The 20,830-nt window shown below is 46.4% G+C and overlaps 1 protein-coding gene across 3 annotated transcripts in view; it reads right to left on the minus strand.

Moving 5' to 3' along the window:
* Positions 1-3,243: 3,243 nt before the first annotated feature.
* Positions 3,244-20,830, minus strand: part of eda2r (ectodysplasin A2 receptor) — a 54,312-nt gene continuing 36,725 nt past the window's right edge. For 2 of the 3 annotated variants that reach the window (XM_070882037.1, XM_070882038.1), the window contains exons 9-12: positions 10,655-11,183; positions 9,390-9,497; positions 7,651-7,700; positions 3,244-4,261 (exon numbers count right to left, since the gene is read on the minus strand). In XM_070882037.1, coding sequence (XP_070738138.1) covers positions 7,662-7,700; positions 9,390-9,497; positions 10,655-11,183 — 676 coding nt within the window. In that variant the 3' untranslated portion in view covers positions 3,244-4,261; positions 7,651-7,661. The remainder of the gene's footprint in view (positions 4,262-7,650; positions 7,701-9,389; positions 9,498-10,654; positions 11,184-20,830) is intronic. The other variant, XM_070882039.1, reaches the window with a different exon arrangement.

Below are 20,830 nucleotides of genomic sequence, written 5' to 3' on the forward strand. Positions count from 1 at the left end.
TCCACAGACTTCTGAAAGCCATCAGCTTCATGCAGATGAAGGGGATCAGTGCCACCCCAGACTCGAGTCCGCCAGTGCGTCAACTGTTCATCAGTCCGCTCTGCTCACATTTTACATAATTAATTAGCTAACAGCAATTAATCTTCATGTTGCGTAACTTCTTCATTTCACAATATCGAGTGCAAACAGGAAGCCAGAGCTCTCAGCACCCACAGAGCCAAAAAATACTATTGCGTAAACAACTGCTGAAGCCATTAACAGCATCAGCAGATGATTCCATTAGTAACTGCAATTTGAATAGATCTTGGGTCCTAAATCCTTGTTCTCTATGGAATTCCATATCCTATGCCAGGAGCAGACCAATTACTCAAGAACTGTTCTTCACAGAAATTAAAAATTTTGGTGTATACAGAAATGCCATTATGTAGAAGGCTGACAATCACAGCGCCCTTTTTTTGGATGGATTCACATCTGCTTTCATTTTTAAAAAGGCAATTTTCCAGTTAAAAGAGCACTTCAGGGTGAAATACGATAAAGATCCTGAGTGTGCATTTTTCAACGATACCCAAATGAACTCTCCCATGGTACACTGGGCAAACATCGAAACATAGAAAATAGGTGCAGGAGTAGGCCATTCGGCCCTTCAAGCCTGCACCACTATTCAATATGATCATGGCTGATCATGCAACTTTAGTACCCTATTCCTGCTTTCGCTCCATACCCTTGATCCCTTTAGCCATAAGGTCCACATCTAACTCCCTTTTGAATTTATCTAACGAACTGGCCTCAACAACTTTCTGTGGTAGAGAATTCCACAGGTTCACAATTCTCTGAGTGAAGAAGTTTCTCCTCATCTCGATCCTAAATGGCTTATCCCTCATCCTTAGACTGTGACACCTGGTTCTGGACTTCCCCAACATCGGGAACATTCTTCCTGCATCTAACCTGTCCAATCCCATCAGAATTTTATGTTTCTATGAGATCCCCTCTCTTTTTTCTAAATTCCAGTGAATATAAGCCTAGTCGATCCAGTCTTTCTTCATCTGTCAGTCCTGCCATTCCGGGAATCAGTCTGGTGAACCTTCGCTGCACTCCCTCAATCACAAGAATGTCCTTCCTCAGATTAAGAGACCAAAACTGCACACAATACTCAAGGTGTGGTCTCACCAAGGCCCTGTACAACTGCAGTAAGACCGCCCTGCTCCTGTACTCAAATCCCATCGCTATGAAGGCCAGCATGCCATTTGCTTTCTTTACTTTTACTGCCTGCTGTACCTGCATGCCTACCTTCAATGACTGATGTACCATGACACCCAGGTTTTGTTGCACCTCCCCTTCTACTAATCTGTCACGAACCATGTTGTGCGGTCGGTACCAGGCCAGATTTTACTGTGGTGCCTGGTTGGGTATTCATGCGGCCGAGCTCAAAAATGGAAAATTAGGCAGGATTTCAGATTGCTATGCAGCGCATGCAATTGCACTTGCGCAGATATTAACTAATAGGATTTGTCTCAGTTATAATGGCTTCTATGATTGAATAATCTTCGCCTCTAACATTCACTATCCAAGCTTAGATACAAGGAATAAGCCATTTGGGTAAGGCATCAGATAGTACCTGTACCCCTGTATTAATTACAGCCTGAAGGAGCATATGGGAAATTTACTATTAGGCAGATGATCTCTTAATCTGAATTACAAGCATGAAATGAGATAACATAGGCCCTGAAATTCCAGGGATTGGAGAGAAGGAGCAAGTTGGTTTGATGGCATATTGGCAGCTAGGGTGAAACAAGAGGCAGTGGGGGCCGGGGGGTGGGTGGGGAGGAGACAGAACTTGAGGCAAAATCTGGATCTGGTAAGATTCCACCCCCTTTCAGTCCTGTCAGAAACCTGGCACTTCTGCAGAATGGCTTATAAATTAGGGTGACCATACGTCCCCATTTTCTGGGGACAGTCCCCGGAAGAAGGACTGCGTTGCAGGGCAATGTCTCAGTAGAGTCCCCAGTTCAGGAAACACATCCCCGAACATGCACGGGTTCAAATCTGACGCTGCTTTTTGCAGATTCAATTTGCATCAAAATAACAAAACTTTTTGCCTCACTGCACAACCTACATTTTCCATCCTGGCTACTTTGCTGGGCTCCCAACCTTGTGTGTTCCCAGATTCGGTTTAGGAAATATGGTCACCCTATCATCATAGACGGTCCCTCATTTCGAGGATGACTTGCTTCCACGCCAAAAAGGGATGAGGTGTTTCAATGAAGGACCTAATATTCCTTTGCATGGATTTTTTAACGTGTGGTGGCCATTGCACACCAGCCACCACACGGGCTTGACAGAGCTAGGTCTTGATCCAGTGGCAAGGATTAACCAAGACGACTGGAGACCAACTCTGCTGCACGGACCTTGTGTGCACACATATCGCAGTGTGGGCTGGCCTGTGCTGCCCCTGGACCCTCGCCTCTTCTGGGCCCCGAACTCATGCCTCTCCTGGGCCCCGATCATGTCGCTCTGCAATCTCTCGTCACTCCTTCGCCCCGGCCTCGCCGCTCCTGCTGTACCTGCCCACGCTTCAACCCCGCTACCATAAGCACCCACCCACCTCCAAAAATCGGCGGGCATATCATACGACGTACTTCCCTTAGTTATGCCATTAGCAATGATGAACAACAGACAATGCCTGTGAGTTCCTTGCATCCAGTACTGGAGAGGGGAAAGAAAGAGGTTGAGGCTTTAAAAATTCCAAAAGCTGGTTTCATTGCACAATCGAGAGAGTTCCTTCTCAAATCTCATTGAGCTGTGATGCAACATGTCACAGCTAAATTCTTCCCCTTCTCTCAGGTCGGTGTCCTAGCTGTGCCAGAAGCAGCACAGGTGTCTGTTGTAGCTATTCAAATGGGTCTGACTCCAGTATTTCAGACAGCGGGCAGGTCGTTGATATAGTCAGTGGGGGTGGGGGTGGGGTGGAGGCCGTCGATGTAGTCAGTGGGTGGGGGCGGGGGGGCGTGGGCGAGGCCGTCGATGTAGTCAGTGGGGGTGGGGGAGGGGTAATCCTGCTCCTCCTTCACAAGATCAACCCAGGAATTTCAGGGCCGTGATACTATGGGTTGCATATCCCGATGAGGGGGTCAGAGATCCTCCTGTTTCTGTGACTGAGCTTTAACTCGACTGCTTTCTTCATTCGAAAGAAAACTGAACGACATAAAAATCTGACACCAGGAAATACCACCAACTGCCGTTTAATTCAAAAAGTTAAATCAATGATCAAAATGAGATTTACAATCTCAAACATTAGTGTAAAATTACCAAAATATTTTGCAAATGCCTGATGCTAACAAACTAGTCAGAAGTACAGGTAAACAGGCTGCTCATTTCACGACCTTCCTGGTGAAGTATGGCAGAATATAAAATTCTGCAGTGTTGGATCGCAATGTTCAGTTTATTTTTTTCTGATTACACAGCACACACCTTTTAGATATCTGCTTTATATGTAATGGACATCACACTTTCCCCCCAGAAGGTATCTCGTCTTGCATTTTCACCTCTAGACCAGTGAAGGATATCAGCCTTCATGTGGCATTTTGATTCAGTTTCTTAAGACCTGTTCTAGGTGCTGCTCTAACATGTGCGTACACAGTACTGCTGAGCTATTGGTATTAAATATTAAGAATAGGTGGACAATTATAGGGACACATCTTCTTAAAGTAACCCAATTACAGAAAGGTGTCACAGGAATAGCATGGGCAGAAATAATGCCTCAGTAACAATCCCCAAATTGATTGAATAAGTGGCCAATGTGCACCTTTTAGGCTTAGAATGTAAGAAGATCTTGTATCGCTTAGATTGCTAGGCATCAATTTGTCCGAAAGACTGACAGTAAACTGTGTAGATCCCTTTAGGCTTCCAGATACCATTACCTCACCATATTATCAAGGAATTCAAACTGAACCACTAGTGCTACAAATGAATTGCTCCAAGCAATGTCCATCGCTCCATAAGTGGATGTGTCGCAGCCTCTAATATCCATGGAACTACAGAGACGACCCGAGATACAAAATCGCTGCAGTTGGTAAAGGATCTTTATATGTTCAGGCACCGCTGTCAGGGTACAAGGTGGAAGCTCAACCCCCTTTATGTCATTCACCATCTCCTGTGGAACTCCCATTTTCTAAATGCCTGTAATTCTTCATGCTCAGTGGGGAGCCATCCAGTCTGAGCACGCGAGCTTTGACCAAAGTCCGAGGGAGCTAAATGTGCAAACCTGCAGAAGGGACAGCAGGGAACAATTTAATGCTGCAATTAGAGATAGAGACTAGGAAGAAAAAAAAGTTGACCATCAAGATAACTTCGAGCATTTGCATTCCGAATCAATCTGATCTCATTTTCATAAAAACAGGATATGGAACAAAGCCACATTTCTCCCTTAATTTACCCACCCCTTAGTTTGCTCCTAAATTAACACTGCCAATCTTTCACCACTTGCAATCTGTCTCTGCATATTTTAGCTCTCCTCTGCCTTTCCCTCCATTCCACTTCCTACATCGGCTCTTGAAAAGAACTTCTGCCCTTCAAGAATCTCCTTGTGGCAGTGCTGAGGAAGTGCTGCTATGTCTGAGGTGCTATCTTTTGGATGAAACATTAAACCAAGATCCAATCTGCTCTCTCAGGTGGATGTAAAAGATCCCATGGCACTATTTTGAAGAGGAGCAGGGGAGTTATATCCGGTGTCCTGGACAATATTTATCCCTCAAATCAAGATAACAAAAACAGATTAACTAGTCATTATCGCATTGCTGTTTATGAGAGCTTGCTGTGTGCAAATTGGCTGTCGAGTTTCCTACATTACAACAGTGACTACACTCCAAAAGTACTTCATTGGCTGCAAAGTGCTTTGAGATGTCCGATGGTCATGAAAGGCGCTATATAAATGCAAGTCTTTCATTCTTTATGAGACACTATTTCAGTGGTTAAGATGGAAATTAACAATCTCTTGGCACTATTTGAAGATTCAGCTGTCCTAGTGCCCTGACCAAGAATTCTCCCTTAACCAATTCCACCAATCAGCAGTTTGTAGGGCTTTGCTGGCACTGAATAGCTGATACTATACTTCGAAGTAATTCACAAGCAATTGCAAGTATCTTTTTACGGTGATGTACATCACTATGGGCCCAAGTTTCCACACAATAAAAAACGGGCGTCCCTCCGAGCTGGGCGCCCGTTTTTCGCGCCTAAAACGGCACCTAAAAAAAAACTCGCGATTCTGGAGCGTTCTGCAGCTCCTTGTCTGTTTGGCGCGGCGCCCAGGGGGGCGGAGCCTACACTCGCACCGATTTTGTAAGTGGGAGCGGGTGGGTACTATTTAAATTAGTTTTTTTCCTGCCTGCAACGCTGCGCGTGCGCGTTGGAGCGTTCGCGCATGCTCAGTGTGAAGGAAACATTGGCACTCGGCCATTTTTGTAGTTCTTTGTAGCTGTTTAATTTTTGAACATTTTTTTAATAAAAGCACATTGCCATCAGCACATCAGCACTTGCAGCCTTCTCACTGTCTCCTCCCCCCCCCCCCCCCCCCCCCCGCGGGAAGAACGGGCGCCTCCTCCCCCCCCCCCCCCCGCGGGAAAGAACGGGCGCCTCCTCTCACCCCCCCCCCCGCGGGAAGAACGGGCGCCTCCCCCCCACCCGCGGGAAAGAACGGGCGCCTCCTCCCCCCCCCCCCCGCGGGAAAGAACGGGCGCCTCCTCTTACCCCCCCCCCCGCGGGAAGAACGGGCGCCTCCCCCCCACCCGCGGGAAAGAACGGGCGCCTCCTCCCCCCCCCCCCCGCGGGAAAGAACGGGCGCCTCCTCTTACCCCCCCCGCGGAAAGAAAGGACACCTCCTCCCTCCCCCCCCCCGCGGGAAAGAACGGTAGCCTCCTCTCCCCCCCACCCCCCGCGGGAAGAACGGGCGCCTCCCCCCCCCGCGGGAAAGAACGGACGCCTCCTACCCCCCCCCCCGCGGGAAGAATGGGCGCCTCCTCCCCCCACCGCGGGAAAGAACGGGCGCCTCCTCTTCCCCCCCCCCCCACGGGAAGAACGGGCCCCTCAGGCTGACTGCAGCATTCTCCGTGCCTGAAGCACTTTCACACAGGTAGGAAGATGGTTTATTTAATCTTTTCTTTGCTTATAAATGTTTATTCAGGTTGGATTTATTTGTATAATATTTGTAGAAGTATCAATAAGGATTTATTGTAGAATTTAATGACTTCCCTTCCCCCCCCCCTCCCCCCCCACCTCGTTCTGGACGCCTAATTTGTAACCTGCGCCTGATTTTTTAATGTGTAGAACAGGTTTTTTCAGTTCTACAAAAATCTTCACTTGCTCCATTCTAACTTAGTTTGGAGTACGTTTTCACTGTGGAAACTTTGAAATCAGGCGTCAGTGGCCGGACACGCCCCCTTTTGAAGAAAAAATTCTGTTCCAAAGTAGAACTGTTCTACCTGACTAGAACTGCAGAAAAAAAAATGTGGAGAATTGCGATTTCTAAGATAGTCCGTTCTCCACCAGTTGCTCCTAAAAATCAGGCGCAAATCATGTGGAAACTTGGGCCCTATGTTACAGCAATAAATCTTATTGAAAACCCTCTAAAAGACAATCACTGAAGTGAGAACAAGAGCATAATTTCTTAATTGAATTAAAAATGTTACTGTTTACATCCTTGTTGCCTAGACTTAAAGTAGCTTGCATTTATTTACTCCCCTTGATATAGAAAAACATTCAAAAGGTACAAGGATAAAATACTCACTGAGCCAAAGATCAGGAGGGGTGGTCACAGGGGTGAGTTTTAAGGAGGGTCTTAATGGAAGAAAGGGAAGTGAAGAGGCAATGGAGTTGAGGGAAGCTTGGGGCTTGGAGTCGAAAACATATCCAAAGTAGGTTACACAGTTAGGGAGGGGTGAGACCCTGAGGGATTTAAACACAAGGATGAGAATTTTAAACTAAAAGTGTTTATGACCAGGAACCAATGTAGATCATTGAGGTGAAGAGTGATGGATGGGGAACCAACTGTGGCACAAGATACACAGAATTTTGAATGGGCTGAAGTTTACTGAGGTTTGAAGATAGGTGGCTAGCCAGGAGGGCATTGGAGTAATGAGTTTGAAGCTACCAAAGGCATGGATGAAGTTTTCAGCAACAGATGGGCTGAGGTATGGGCAAGGGCAGGCAATATTATGGAGGTGGAAGTAGGTAATATTTGAGATGTGAACAGATACGAGGACGGAAATTTATCTCAGGGAGATTGTGAAAAATCTGGCTCAGCCAAGGACCGTGGCCAAGACAATTCAGGCAAAGAAACACAAAGCTTCACTAGCAGCACGCCAAATGGCCTCCCTCAAGGTGGTATGTATCTCATTGCAGCTTTTAATGCCGCTGATAACGGTGAAGATAACTATTTGGGTGGGTTTGGGCAGAAGTGAAGGGGAATGGGGAAAAGGGGTTAATCATGCACCCTTGACCCCCAAATGTGGCAGAATGGGCTTGTGTGCAGGCCTCAAGGGAAAGTGGGCATTTTTTTTTTGGAGGAGAATTCAGATGCATATTGGTTTTTGTGGCAGATACAAGCCTTTAAGAAAACATTTTCCTCGGGTGAAATAAAGAAAATAAAAAATATCTCACCTCGAGTCAGCTCACAGGCTTGGTTGAGCAGAATTGCTAAAATCAGCAACCTAATACAGAAAGGTGTAAATTAGATAGATAAACTTAATCAAATGACAATCTAGAAATAGATTACCATGGGGATTTTGGAACTCATGGTAGACAGCCCAAGATGATCACTGAGCTGCAGAATAGGCATCCATAAAATCTAATTAATATAAAAGGAATAGATGACTACCTAGTTGCAGAAGAACTGGAAGCTAAACGAGTAAATATATCTATAGATCATCAAATAATGTGCCGAAAATTCCGGCCTTGCTGGGTCCGTACGAAGTACGCACGGAACCGGCGAGGCCTTGCAAAAGCTGGTTTTCAGGGTGCGATGTGCAAGCGCCAAAAAACGTCTTTTCCGATCTGTCAAGTCCACATCCCCGGGAGAAGGAGGCGTAAAAACAGGCACATAGCTTAGTTTTGCCAGTGTAAGAGTTTAAAACATATAAAAATTAAATTTAATCATATATTTTTTTAAATGTTAAAAACCCTGTCCATTAAGGTAAGATTATTTTAAGTCCTATTAAAACACATTAAAAAGATTCCCAAAATATATATTTTTTCTAATTTAATCACATTTAATTTCCATTCATTTTAAATATGTGAGGTGTCTTTTTTATTTATTATGTTGTGTTTCTTGTTTTAGGAGTTATTCCCACTGATAGGAATGGGAACTCGTAAAAATGGAGATCCCATTATTATCAATGAGAATACTGCAGAGTGATTGGTGGTCCAGGCCCACGTGACTCCAGCATTTTTGTACGTCCGGGGAAGTCATGTCCCTGTACACTGCACATCGAATGAAGACCTCCGATTGGAATCGAAGGTGCCTCCGGGATCATCAAGTATTTTCACAAAAATTTTTCGGGTCAGAAGCATTCGTCCGAAGGAAGCCTCCGACTGGAATTTTCCCTCTGGATTCAACAAAAAAAGATGAATTAATCTAATTGATATCCTGGAGTGTCTTTTGAGTTCACAAAGAGATGCAAGCCAATTCTATTTTTGTGAGTTTTGAAGGTTGTGAGTTCAAGTCCCAGTCCAGGGATTTGATCACAAAATCAAGGCTGACTCTTCCAGTGCAGTACTGAGGGAGTGACACCAAGCTTCAATATTAAAAGCCCATTGCCTGTACAAAGGGGCAGAGACTGAGGGAGTCAAGGAGTTCCACAGTTTTGAGGGGACCGTATGATGTGTTTTGCGGCCGGAATTTCCTTGGGGTTCTCCCAGAAGATGGGATGGAAACCCCGTGTGCACCGGTGGCAGGTTCCCTCTTGGTTTTGCCGAGAGTCCGCCCTGCATGCTCAAAGAGGCACGAGGAAGAAAGCCGGGCCACGGTCACAGCAAAGTTGGAGTGGCCCGCTGAAGTCCCGAACCGGCCCGACCCACCAGTGGCGGGATTCGGAAATTCCAACGCAGGATGGGACAGGTAGAGCTGATGAAAAACATTGATTGCAGCATCATCAATAAAATAGAGATAATAAAAATAAATAAAATGGAGATAATAAGGATAGAATTAGAAAGAGCTTGCTGGTCAGAGGTAAGAGAACTATCAGTTGACAAGTTTTTGCATGTCTGTTTTCCTGTTGGACAAAACTTGACGTCCAAGAGACGGCCCAATGCAGACCAGCCAAATATCACTCACAAAATGAGTGGTCTTATTTTTGCTTTAACAACATGGGTCATCATTAATAACAAATGCAGCTCCATACCTTTAAGTGGGTGCCACTTTTTCTGATCATAAATCTCACTACCGATAGTTCTCTAATGTAACAAGTTTGGGCAATCGACCAAGTTCCATGGTAGCATGACTCAGAGAGCTACAAGGACAAATAATGTGAAATGGAAACATCGCACTGGTGCAATGTACAAGAATGAGAGCCTTTCAGCTAATTGAGCCATTGTTTCCAACAGACGAGGAGCAATTTGTGTTGTCATGACTACCCAACTCAGACAGATGGCTAACCACAGGTGACAGTCCAAGAAGAGAAACCTCAAAGTTATCCCTGATCTCAAAGGCAATGGTGCATAACACTCCAAGGATATCAATGTAACATTATTTAATCCTAGTCTGTTGAACTCTACAAATGACACTTTTATGTTCTAAACAGAAAATGAATGGTAAGAGCTCTGTACATTAACTGATCATCTCCAAGGCCACTGATTTGCAGTCTTTACGGAAAATAAATGGAATCGCAGAATGCAGTCTTCAAAACAGCAACAGATATCCAGGAAAATCACATAAACTCAAAATAAAATTGGACTTACTCGGTCACCATTAACCAATGTCCCTAATTATAAATAGATGGAATCAGGGAATTTGATCCCCAAAACCCTAGAATCCCATGTAATGAAAACACAATTTGACTTAGTCACTGTAAAATAATGGCCCAACTATAATTATCCGTCTGTTCTTAACAGTACATACCTCGATTTTTTTTTTAGAACTTTACATTCCTATAGCTTTTTAAAGGGGTTATCTGATACAGCATTAACCAGCTTTGATTAGATTCTATTCCATAGCAAGAGGTCCTCTCCTGATGCTGGAGTTGAGGACCATTGTTGGAGCAGTCTGGCAGGATTTCCAAACAACAAGATTCCATTTTAGTGATGAAATAAGCTGAAGTTATCCTGATATGGCCTTCAACACGTCGGTATAACTGCATGAACTGAGCTTGGAATTTGCACTGGTGTAAACCAGATCCATGCCAGAGGTAATGATAGGGGTGGGGAAACAGGAAGGTGGTTTCTCAGAGAGAGGAACAGCATGTGCAGCAATTGAAGCTTTGCCGCTTCTGCACACTAAGTTATTAATGTGCCCATTTCTCAGCTGGAGAATGGTACGTGGTATTAAAAGGAATATAAAAAAGTCAAAAATTATATTCAAAAAAAAAATAACAAGGCAGCAATTACTTCCAAATGTGCCTCGGATATCAAATCACACAACACACACATTTTAATTGAAACAATAACTTACCCGATTATTCCCAGTGGGTAGATTGCAAAGTTGAGAGTTACCACATCCACTGCTGTGGCATTCCTCTGGTTTGCTCTCGCCATGGTCCCACATGTATGATTCCTTTATACAAGAACCAGGTCCAATGCTACAGGAAGCTGTAGCTCGCCCTTCATGTAGTCTCGAGGGCTGGCAGCGCGCTGCAGTTTCCTGTGCTACCACCGTGGATTCACCCCGCACATCCGTCAGATACTCCTGAAGGTCCAGCTCTGTGCATTCCACTGGAACATGCTGCCGCCTGTGATGGCATGTTGAGGCACAGTGCTTTCTGGGAGTTTGGCCGGCTGCTGCTCCCGATGGGACACTGGCACCTTCATTGCGTTCTGTGAAGTGCTCATCACCCATTCCAAAGGTTGAAGTCCTCACAGTTGGGCAACTAGCAGAGCAGTCGCTGCAGCCAGATGTATGGACCAGTGGTTGGAGTTCAGATATGCCACTCTGACAGTAATTTTGTGGAAGAGAGCTGGAGAATGCAGGACAGGTAACAACGCTGTGAAAACAGATTTTAATAGGAATTAATAAATAGTTTAAAATAATTGCTCACAAGATCTGATATCCAACAGTACTTTGAGTATATTTTAAAAATTAAAACGAAGTATAATGTATCCTCAATACCTCCTGTCGGGAACTGTTTTTTTCCCCTCCAGTTTTCTCCCTGCTTCTCCTCTCAAGTGTTTTATTTTATCCAATCCATTCAGTGAAGAGTGAACCTAATCTGTAATCTTGCATATCATTTCAAATCATACTTATGTTAAAAGTACCAGTGGCCATAAACCAACTTCAGTGTGCAGATCTATGTAAGCAGATCCCTGGAGTGGCTAAATTTACTGCAGCCTTCCAGTTATTTTTTTTTGACCAATTGCAAAAATACTGCACAGGAACAGGAAGAAAGAAAAATTGATTGCGCTTCATATCAGTCTTCAATGAAACCCATCTGAAAGCTTTGTTTCATTGAAGCTTGGATCAATTTGTCACAAATAAGTGACGGAAGTTACACCCACATGCCAAATCGGTCAGCATTCAGCAAGTCTTGGATGGAATCTGATCTTCAATTGCGAGTCCAGTGAGGAGAAATCTAAGTGAGGAGCCAGGCCGGTAGTACAGGACATCATCAAAGTTGAGAAACGTAGCAAAATGAATCTTACTTGGGTGGTATCCAGCATGGGTGCATAGCGAGGGGATTTGAGTATAGGAGCAGGGCGGTCTTACTGCAGTTGTACAGGGCTTTGGTGAGGCCACACCTTGAATATTGTGTACAGTTTTGGTCTCCTAATCTGAGGAAGAACATTCTTGCTATTGAGGGAGTGCAGCGAAGGTTCACCAGACTGATTCCCGGGATGGCAGGACTGACATATGAAGAAAGACTGGATCAACTCGGCTTATATTCACTGGAATTTAGAAGAATGAGAGGGGATCCCATAGAAACATATAAAATTCTGACGGGATTGGACATGTTAGATGCAGGAAGAATGTTCCCGATGTTGGGGAAGTCCAGAACCAGAGGTCACAGTCTAAGGATAAGGGGTAAGCCAATTAGGACCGAGATGAGGAGAAACTTCTTCACTCAGAAAGTGGTGAACATGTGGAATTCTCTACCACAGAAAGTTGTTGAGGCCAGTTTGTTAGATATAATTCAAAAGGGAGTTAGATGTGGCCCTTACAGCTAAAGGGATCAAGGGGTATGGAGAGAAAGCAGGAATGGGGTACGAAAGTTGCATGATCAGCCATGAACATATTGAATGGCGGTGCAGGCTCGAAGGGCCGAATGACTTACTCCTGCACCTACTTTCTATGTTTCTAGTTCAGAGGTGGCACACTCGCCTCTGAGTCAAAAGGTTGTGGATTCAAGACCCACTCTAGGAGACTGTCACTTCAGTGCAATAACTGAGGGAGTGCTGCACTGTCAAAGGTGCCGCCTTTCAGATGAGATGTTAAACCAAGGCTTCATCCGTAATACGTCCTTACTATACAGTATAAATGCACACGAGGCCCATACTTGAGAGAAGATCACTCTGTGACCAGTAACCTTTATTAGCCAACACTGAAGTGATGAAGGTGGGTGGAGCTTCCCCTTTTATACCTGAAAGTCCAGATTAGGATTGTCTCCCACAAGTTCACCACCTAGTGGTCAGTGTTCTCATGGTGTACAACTTAGGTCAGTTTATACATGGATTACAATGACAGTTGAATACATGACATCACCTCCCCCGCAAAGTCTTATTGGGATCACAGGTTAAGTCTCTCTGGTGGTTTACGCTCCCTTGTAGAACGCTTGAGTTGGGGCTCCGGTTGTTGGGCGCTGGCCTGAGTGTCTGCTGTTTGTGGTGCCTCAGGCCTGTCCGGACTGCCCACAGTGACTGGGCTTTCCTCCGCTTGGTTCCGGTATTTGGTCACCTGTGGTGGAGTGAACCCTACATCATGTTCTTCCTCTGCTTCTTCTATGGGATTGCAGAACCTCCTTTTTGTTTGATCCACATGTTTGTGGCAGATTTGTCCATTGGTAAGTTTAACTACCAGAATCCTATTCCCCTCTTTGGCAATCACAGTGCCTACGAGCCATTTGGGCCCTGCAGTGTAGTTCAGGACAAAGACAGGGTCATTGACATCAATACATCACGCCCTCGCATTCCTGTCATGGTAGTCACATTGTGACTGGCGCCTGCTCTCAACAATTTCTTTCATGGTGGGGTAACGTGGTTTTGAGCGTCCTTTTCATTAGCAGCTCTGCGGGTGGAATCCCTGTGAGCGAGTGTGGTTGGGATCTATTGGCCAACAGGAGGCGTGATAAGCGGCTTTGTAGGGAACCTCATTGGATTCTGAGCATCCCCTGTTGGATTATCTGCACTGCTCGTTCCGCCAGGTCGTTTGAAGCCGGCTTGAATGGTGCCGTTCTGTCATGGTTGATACCGTATCCTGCCATGAAGTCCTGGAATTCAATGCTTGTAAAGCACGGGCCATTGTTGCTGACCAAGACGTCCGGTAGGCCATGGGCGGCGAACATTGCTGTATACATAGACTTTCTACCGTGGCAGAGGATGTGCTTGAATTAAGAATGTCACACTCGATCCATTTGGAGTAGGCGTCTACTACAACCAAAAGATCTTTCCCATGAAAGGACCTGTGTAGTCCACATGGATGCGTGACCATGGCTTGGCGGGCCAGGACCAGAGGCTAAGGGGGCTTCCCTGGGTGCATTGCTCAGCTGGGCACATGTGTTGCACCTGCGAACACAAAGTTACATAAGAACATAAGAATTAGGAACAGGAGCAGGCCATCTAGCCCCTCGGGCTTCTCCGCCATTCAACAAGATCATGGCTGATCTGGCCATGAACTCAGCTCCACTTACCCGCCCGCTCCCCGTTCCAGGTCTGCATCTATCCCTGGCCACCAAACGTGTGACCTGACAATTGCCTTTATCATGACAATGCCCGGGTGCTCATTGTTGAGTTCTCTGATGAACATCTCTCTGCCCATCTGGAGCATGACTACTCGGTTACCCCATAGTAGGCAATCGGCCTAAATCGAGAGTTCATCCTTGCGCCTGTGAAATGGTTTAAATTTCTCAGGGCATGCCCCGTACTTGGCTGCCCAGTCCCCATTCAGGACACATTTCTTGACTAAAGACAGTAGCAGGTCTCTGTTTGTCCAGACTTTGATCTGACGGGCTGTCACGGGCGAGCCTTTGCTTTCGAGAGCTTCAACAGCCATGACCATCTCAGCAGCATGCTCGGTTGCCCCCTCGGTGGTAGCTAGTGGGAGCCTGCTGAGTGCATCGGCACAGTTTTCAGTGCCCGGTCTGTGCCAAATTGTGTAGTCATCGGCGGCTAACATGAGTGTCCACCTCTGTATGCGGGCCGATGCATTTGCATTTATGGCCTTGTTGTCGGCCAAAAGGGACGTTAGGGGTTTGTGATCAGTCTCCAGCTCAAATTTCCTGCCGAACAGGTACTGATGCATTTTTTTGACGGCATATACACATGCAAGCACTTTCTTTTCTACCATCCTGTAGTCCCTTTCTGCCTGGGACAGACTTCTGGAGGCATAAGCTACCGGCTGTAACTGACCCTTAGCATTAACATGCTGCAACACACACCCGACCCCATAGGACAACTCATCGCACGTTAAAACAAGTTTCTTACATGGGTCATATAGCGTTAAAAGATTGTTGGAGCATAACAAATTGCGTGCTCTACCAAAAGCACTTTCCTGGCTGTCCTCCCAGACCCAATCATGACCTTTGCGTAGGAGCACATGTAGCGGCTCTAACAGCGTGCTCAATTTGGGAAGACAGTTACCAAAATAGTTCAGGAGCCTCAGGAACGAACGCAGCTCCGTCGTGTTACGGGGTCTGGGTGCTCTCTGGATCGCTTCCGTTTTGGACGCGGTAGGTCTGATTCCGTTTGCTGCTACCCTCATCCGCAGGAATTCTACCTCTGGAGCTGGGAATATGCACTTCGTCTTTTTCAGTCGCAGCCCTACCCGGTCCAGTCTGCTTAGCACCTCCTCCAGGTTGTGGAGGTGTTCTTCAGTGCTGCAAGCCGTGATGAGGATGTCGTCTTGGAAAACCACCGTCCTTGGAATTGACTTGAGGAGGCTTCCCATATTGCGTTGAAAGATTGCGGTGGCCGAGCGAATCCCGAACACACATCGGTTGTACTCAAACAACCCCTTGTGTGTCATGATGGTGGTCAGCTTCTTCGACTCATTCGCCAGCTCCTGGGTCAGTTAAGCTGAGGTCAGGTCCAATTTTGAAAAAAGTTTGCCACCGGATAGCGTTGCAAAGAGGTCCTCTGCTCTCGGTAGCGGGTACTGGTCTTGGAGTGACACATGATTGATGGTAGCCTTGTAATCACCACATATCCTGACCGACCCATCCGCCTTGAGCACCGGCACAATCGGGCTCGCCCAGTCACTGAATTCGACTGGCGAGATGATGCCTTCCCTCAGCAGGCAGTCCAATTCGCCTTCTATCTTTTCCCGCATCACGTACGGCACCACTCTGGCCTTGTGGTGTACTGGCCTGGCATCCGGGTTTATGTGAATCACTACCTTGGTCCCCATGAAAGTGCTAATGATGGGTTGAAATAATGAGTCGAATTTGTCCAGGACCTGTGAGCATGATACTCGCTCCACAGAAGAAATTGCATTGACATCGCCCCATTTCCAGTTCATGACAGCAAACCAACTCCTCCCCAGTAGTGTGGGACCGTCCCCTGGGACAATCCAGAGTGGCAACCTGTTCTACGAATCTTTGAGGGTCACGGCTACCGTGGCGCTGGCTATCACCGGAATGATCTCCTTTGTAAATGTCCGTAGCAGTGTCAATCGGCAATAATTTTGGCCTCCTGGCCTTAGACGCCCACAATTTGTCGAACTGTTTGATACTCATCAGGGACTGGCTGGCCCCCGTGTCCAGCTCCATTGATACTGGGATGCCATTGAGGAGCACCTTCATCATTATCGGTGGCGTCCTGGTGTATGAACTGTATATGTGCTCCACATGAACTCGCTGAACTTCAGCTTCCAGCGATTTCCGCCAGTGTTCATTTGGCCTCGTAGGACTTACATCAGGCCCGTCCTCCTCGTACATCAACCTGGCTGCAGGCTTCCTGCACATATGCCCCAAGTGACCGCTGACGTTGCAGTTTCTGCAGGTATATTGCTGATACCTGCAAGCTCTGGCTGGGTGTTTGCCTCCACACCTCCAACATGCGCCGCTGTTGGAAACAAAAGGTCCATTACCAGTCGATCGTCTCTGACTGTCTCTGTAACTATCCTTAAGCGCACCATTGACAAGTGTTGATTACTGGCCGCATTATCCCTTGCGATGGCATGAATCGCCATTCAGCTAGCCATTGTCTCTGTTGAATTCCCCCTTTGGGTTTGACTACATGCTCGGGCATGTCCGATTGCCCCTGCCTGCCTGGAGAACTGTATCCCGCGTTAACAATGTTGACTCCCTGTCCATTTGCTGCATTTAAGCCACGATTTTTGTCAAACATCATTCTGGTCTCTTCCTCCCTGAGATAAATGTCTGGGCCATCAAATCCGCCGTTTCCAGGGTCAAGTCTTTGGTCTCAATCAGTTTCCTGAAAACCCCAGCGTGCCCGATGTCCTCAATAAAAAAGTCTCGCAGCATCTCCTCTCTGCATGCATTTGGGAACTTACATAGGCTCGCAAGTTGCCGGAGGTCTGCCACGAAGTCTGGAACGCTTTGCCCTTCTCGCCGCCGGTGTGTGTAAAACCGGTGTCTCGCAATGTGCATGCTGCTCGTCGGTTTAAAGTGTTCCCCGATCAACTTACTGAGCACTTCAAAAGTCTTGTCCGCCAGCTTCTCTGGCACTAGAAGGTCTTTCACCAGGGAGTATGTCCTGGATCCACAAACCGTCAGGAGATGAGCCCTGCGTTTGTCGGCCGAATCCTGTCCCAACCATTCCTTGGTGACGAAACTTTGCTGTAGTCTCTCAATAAAATCATCCCAATCATCACCAACACAGTACTCTCGTCTGTGCTGCTAGTGGCCATTCTCGCTTGGTTTAAATCCCAGTTTCTCATCACCAATAATACATCCTTACTATACAGTATAAATGCACATGAGGCCCATACTTGATAGAAGATCACTCTGTGACCAGTAATCTTTATTAGCCAGCACTTAAGTGATGAAGGTGGGTGGAGCTTCCCCTTTTATACCTGAAAGTCCAGTTTAGGAGTGTCTCCCACAAGTTCACCACCTAATGGTCAGTGTTCACACGGTCTACAACTTAGGTCAGTTTATACATGGGTTACAATGACAGTTGAATACATGACAATCTGCCCTCTCATGTCAACGTAAAAGATCCCGTGGCACTATTTCGAACAGGAGCAGGGGAGCTCTCTCCGGTGTTCTGGCCAACATTTATTACTCAACCAACACCTAAATATAGATTATCTGGTCATTATCTGGCTGAAGGAAGGGCAGGAATGATAGCTCCACATTCCTGGTTACAGGGTTTTCAGATGAGATAGAGAGGGGGTTAAAAAAGCGGGGGAGGGGGGGTCACAATATTGATTAAAGAAACAATTACAGCTGTGAGGAGGGAAGATATGTTAGACAGGTCATCAAATGAGGCCATATGGGTTGAACTGAAGAACAAAAAAGGGGCAATCACACTACTGGGAGTGAACTATAGACGTCAAACAGTCAGAGGGAGATAGAAGAGCAAATATATAGACAAATTTCTGAGAAGTGCAAAAACAATAGGACAGTAATAGTAGGGGATTTCAACTACCCTAATATTGACTGGGATAGAATTAGTGTAAAAGATATAGAGGAAGCAGAATTCTTAAAATGCATTCAGGAGAACTTTTTTAGCCAGTACGTAGCAAGCCCAACAAGAGAGGGGGGTGGTTCTGGACTTCACTTTAGGGAATGAAGCTGGGCAGGTGGAAGGGGTATCAGTGGGAGAGAATTTTGGTGGTAGTGATCATGATTCAGTTAGATTTAGGGTAGTTATGGAAAAGTACAAAGATAGAGCAGGAATAAAAGTTCTCAATTGGAGAAAAACTAATTTTACTAAGCTGAGATGTGATTTAGCCAAAGTAGACTGGAAACAGCTACTTGAAGGTAAATCAGTGTCAGAGCAGTGGGAGGCATTCAATGAGGAGATGGTGAGGGTTCAGAGCAAATATGTACCCTTAAAGAAAAGGGATGGGACTAACAAATCTGGAGACCCCTGGATGACAAGGGGCATTTAGGGTAGGATAAAGAAAAAAAGGGAAGCTTACGACAGATAGCGAGGGCTCAATATTGCAGAAACCCTAGAGGAGTATAGAAAGTGCAGGGATGCAATTAAAAAGGAAATTAGAAAAGCAAAGAGGGCATGAAAAAATACTGGCAAGTAAAATCAAGGAAAACCCAAAGATGTTTTATAAATACGTTAAGAGAAAAAGGATAAGTAAAGAAAGAGTACGGCATATTAGAGACCATGAAGGTCATCATCATAGGCAGTCCCTCGGAATCGAGGAAGACTTGCTTCCACTCTAAAAATGAATCCTTAGTTGGCTGAATAGTCCAATATGAGAAACTCAGTCCCCGTCACAGGTGGGACAAATAGTCGTTGAGGGAAAGGGCGGGTGGGACTGGTTTGCCACACACTCTTTCCGCTGCCTGCGCTTGATCTCTGCATGCTCTCGGCAATGAGACTTGAGGTGCACAACGCCCTCCCAGATGCACTTCCTCCACTTAGGGTGGTCTTTGGCCAGGGACTCCCAGGTGTCAGTGGGGATGTTGCACTTTATCAGGAAGGCTTCGAGGGTGTCTTTGTAACGTTTCCTCTGCCACCTTTAGCTCATATGCCACGAAGGAGTTCCGAGTAGAGCACTTTCTTTGCGAGTCTCGTGTCTGGCATGTGAACAATGTGGCCTGCCCAGCGGAGCTGATCAAGTGTGGTCAGTGCTTCAATGCTGGTGATGTTGGCCTGGTCGAGGACGCTAACGTTGGTGCCTCTGTCCTCCCAGGGGATTTGTCGGATCTAGCAGAGACATTGTTGCTGGTATTTCTCCAGTGACTTGAGGTGTCTACTGTACATAGTTCATGTCTCTGAGCCAGACAGGAGGGCAGGTATTACTACAACCCTGTAGACCATGAGCTTGGTGGCAGATTTGAGGGCCTGGTCTTCAAACACTCTTTTTCTCAGGCAGCCAAAGGCTGCACTGGCGCAGTGTTGAATCTCATCATCAATGTCTGTTCTTGTTGATAAGAGGCACCCGAGGTATAGGAAATGGTCCACATTGTCCAGGGCCGCGCCATGGATCTTGATGACTGGAGGACAGTGCTGTGCGGTGAGGACAGGCTGGTGGAGGACCTTTGTCTTACAGATGTTTAGCATAAGGCCCATGCTTTCGTATGCCTGAGTAAATACGTTGACTATGTCCTGGAGTTCAGACTCTGTATGTGCGCAGACGCAGGCATCATCCACGTACTGTAGCTCGACGACAGAGGTTGGGGTGGTCTTGGACTTGGCCTGGAGATGACGAAGGTTGAACAGGTTCCCACTGGTTCTGTAATTTAGTTTCACTCCACCGGGGAGCTTGTTGACTATGAGGTGGAGCATGGCAGCGAGAAAGATTGAGAAGAGGGTTGGGGCGTTGACGCAGCCCTGTTTGACCCCGGTCCGGACATGGATTGGGTCTGTAATGGATCCGTTGGTAAGAATCACGGCCTGCATGTTGTCGTGGAGCAGGCGGAGGATGATGACGAACTTTTTGGGGGCATCCGAAACGGAGGAGAACGCTCCCTAGACCCTTGTGGTTGACAGTGTCAAAGGCCTTTGTAAGTTCAAAGAGGACATGTATAAGGGCTGGTGCTGTTCCCTGCATTTTTCCTGCAGCTGTCGCGCTGTGAAAATCATGGCGTTGTGCCCCGTAAGGAACAAAATCCACACCGTGACTCCGGGAGGAGCTCCTCAGCCACAGGGAGAAGACGGTTGAGGAGGACTCTAGCGACGACTTTCCCAGTGGCTGATAACAAGGCGATTCCTCTGTAGTTGCCGCAGTCGGACTTGTCTCCTTTTTTAAAGATGGTCATGATCACTGCATCTCTGAGATCTCTCGGCATGAAGGTAACCCGTGTGTGGAGGCGGAAGACGCGAGTATGGCTTTTAATACTTTGCGTCTGTTTTCACAAAAGAGAGGGGCGATGCAGGCATTGCAATCAGGAAGTGTGAAATATTTGATGAAATAAGCATAGTGAGAAAGTATTAAGGGGTTATCATCTTTCAAAGTGGATAAATCCCCAGGCCCGGATGAAATGTATCGTAGGCTGTTAACAAAACTAAGAGGAGAAATAGCAGAGGCTCTGACCATCATTTTCCAATCCTCTCTGTTTACAGGTGTGGTGCCGGAAGACTGGAGGACTGCTAACATTGTACCACTGTTTAAAAAGGAAGAGATTGATCGAGTTTACAGGCCAGTCAGCCTAACCTCGGTGGTGGGAAAATTACTGGAAAAAATTCTAAGGAACCGGATAAATCTTTTAGAAAGACACGGATTAATCAAGGACAGACAGCATGGATTTGTTAAGGGAAGGTCGTGTCTGACTAACTTAATTAAATTTTTTGAGGAGGTAACAAGGTGGGTCGTTGAGGGTTGAGCATTTGA

The sequence above is a fragment of the Pristiophorus japonicus genome, chromosome 6 (assembly GCF_044704955.1).
Source record: "Pristiophorus japonicus isolate sPriJap1 chromosome 6, sPriJap1.hap1, whole genome shotgun sequence".
In the NCBI taxonomy this organism is placed as follows: Eukaryota; Metazoa; Chordata; class Chondrichthyes; family Pristiophoridae; genus Pristiophorus; species Pristiophorus japonicus.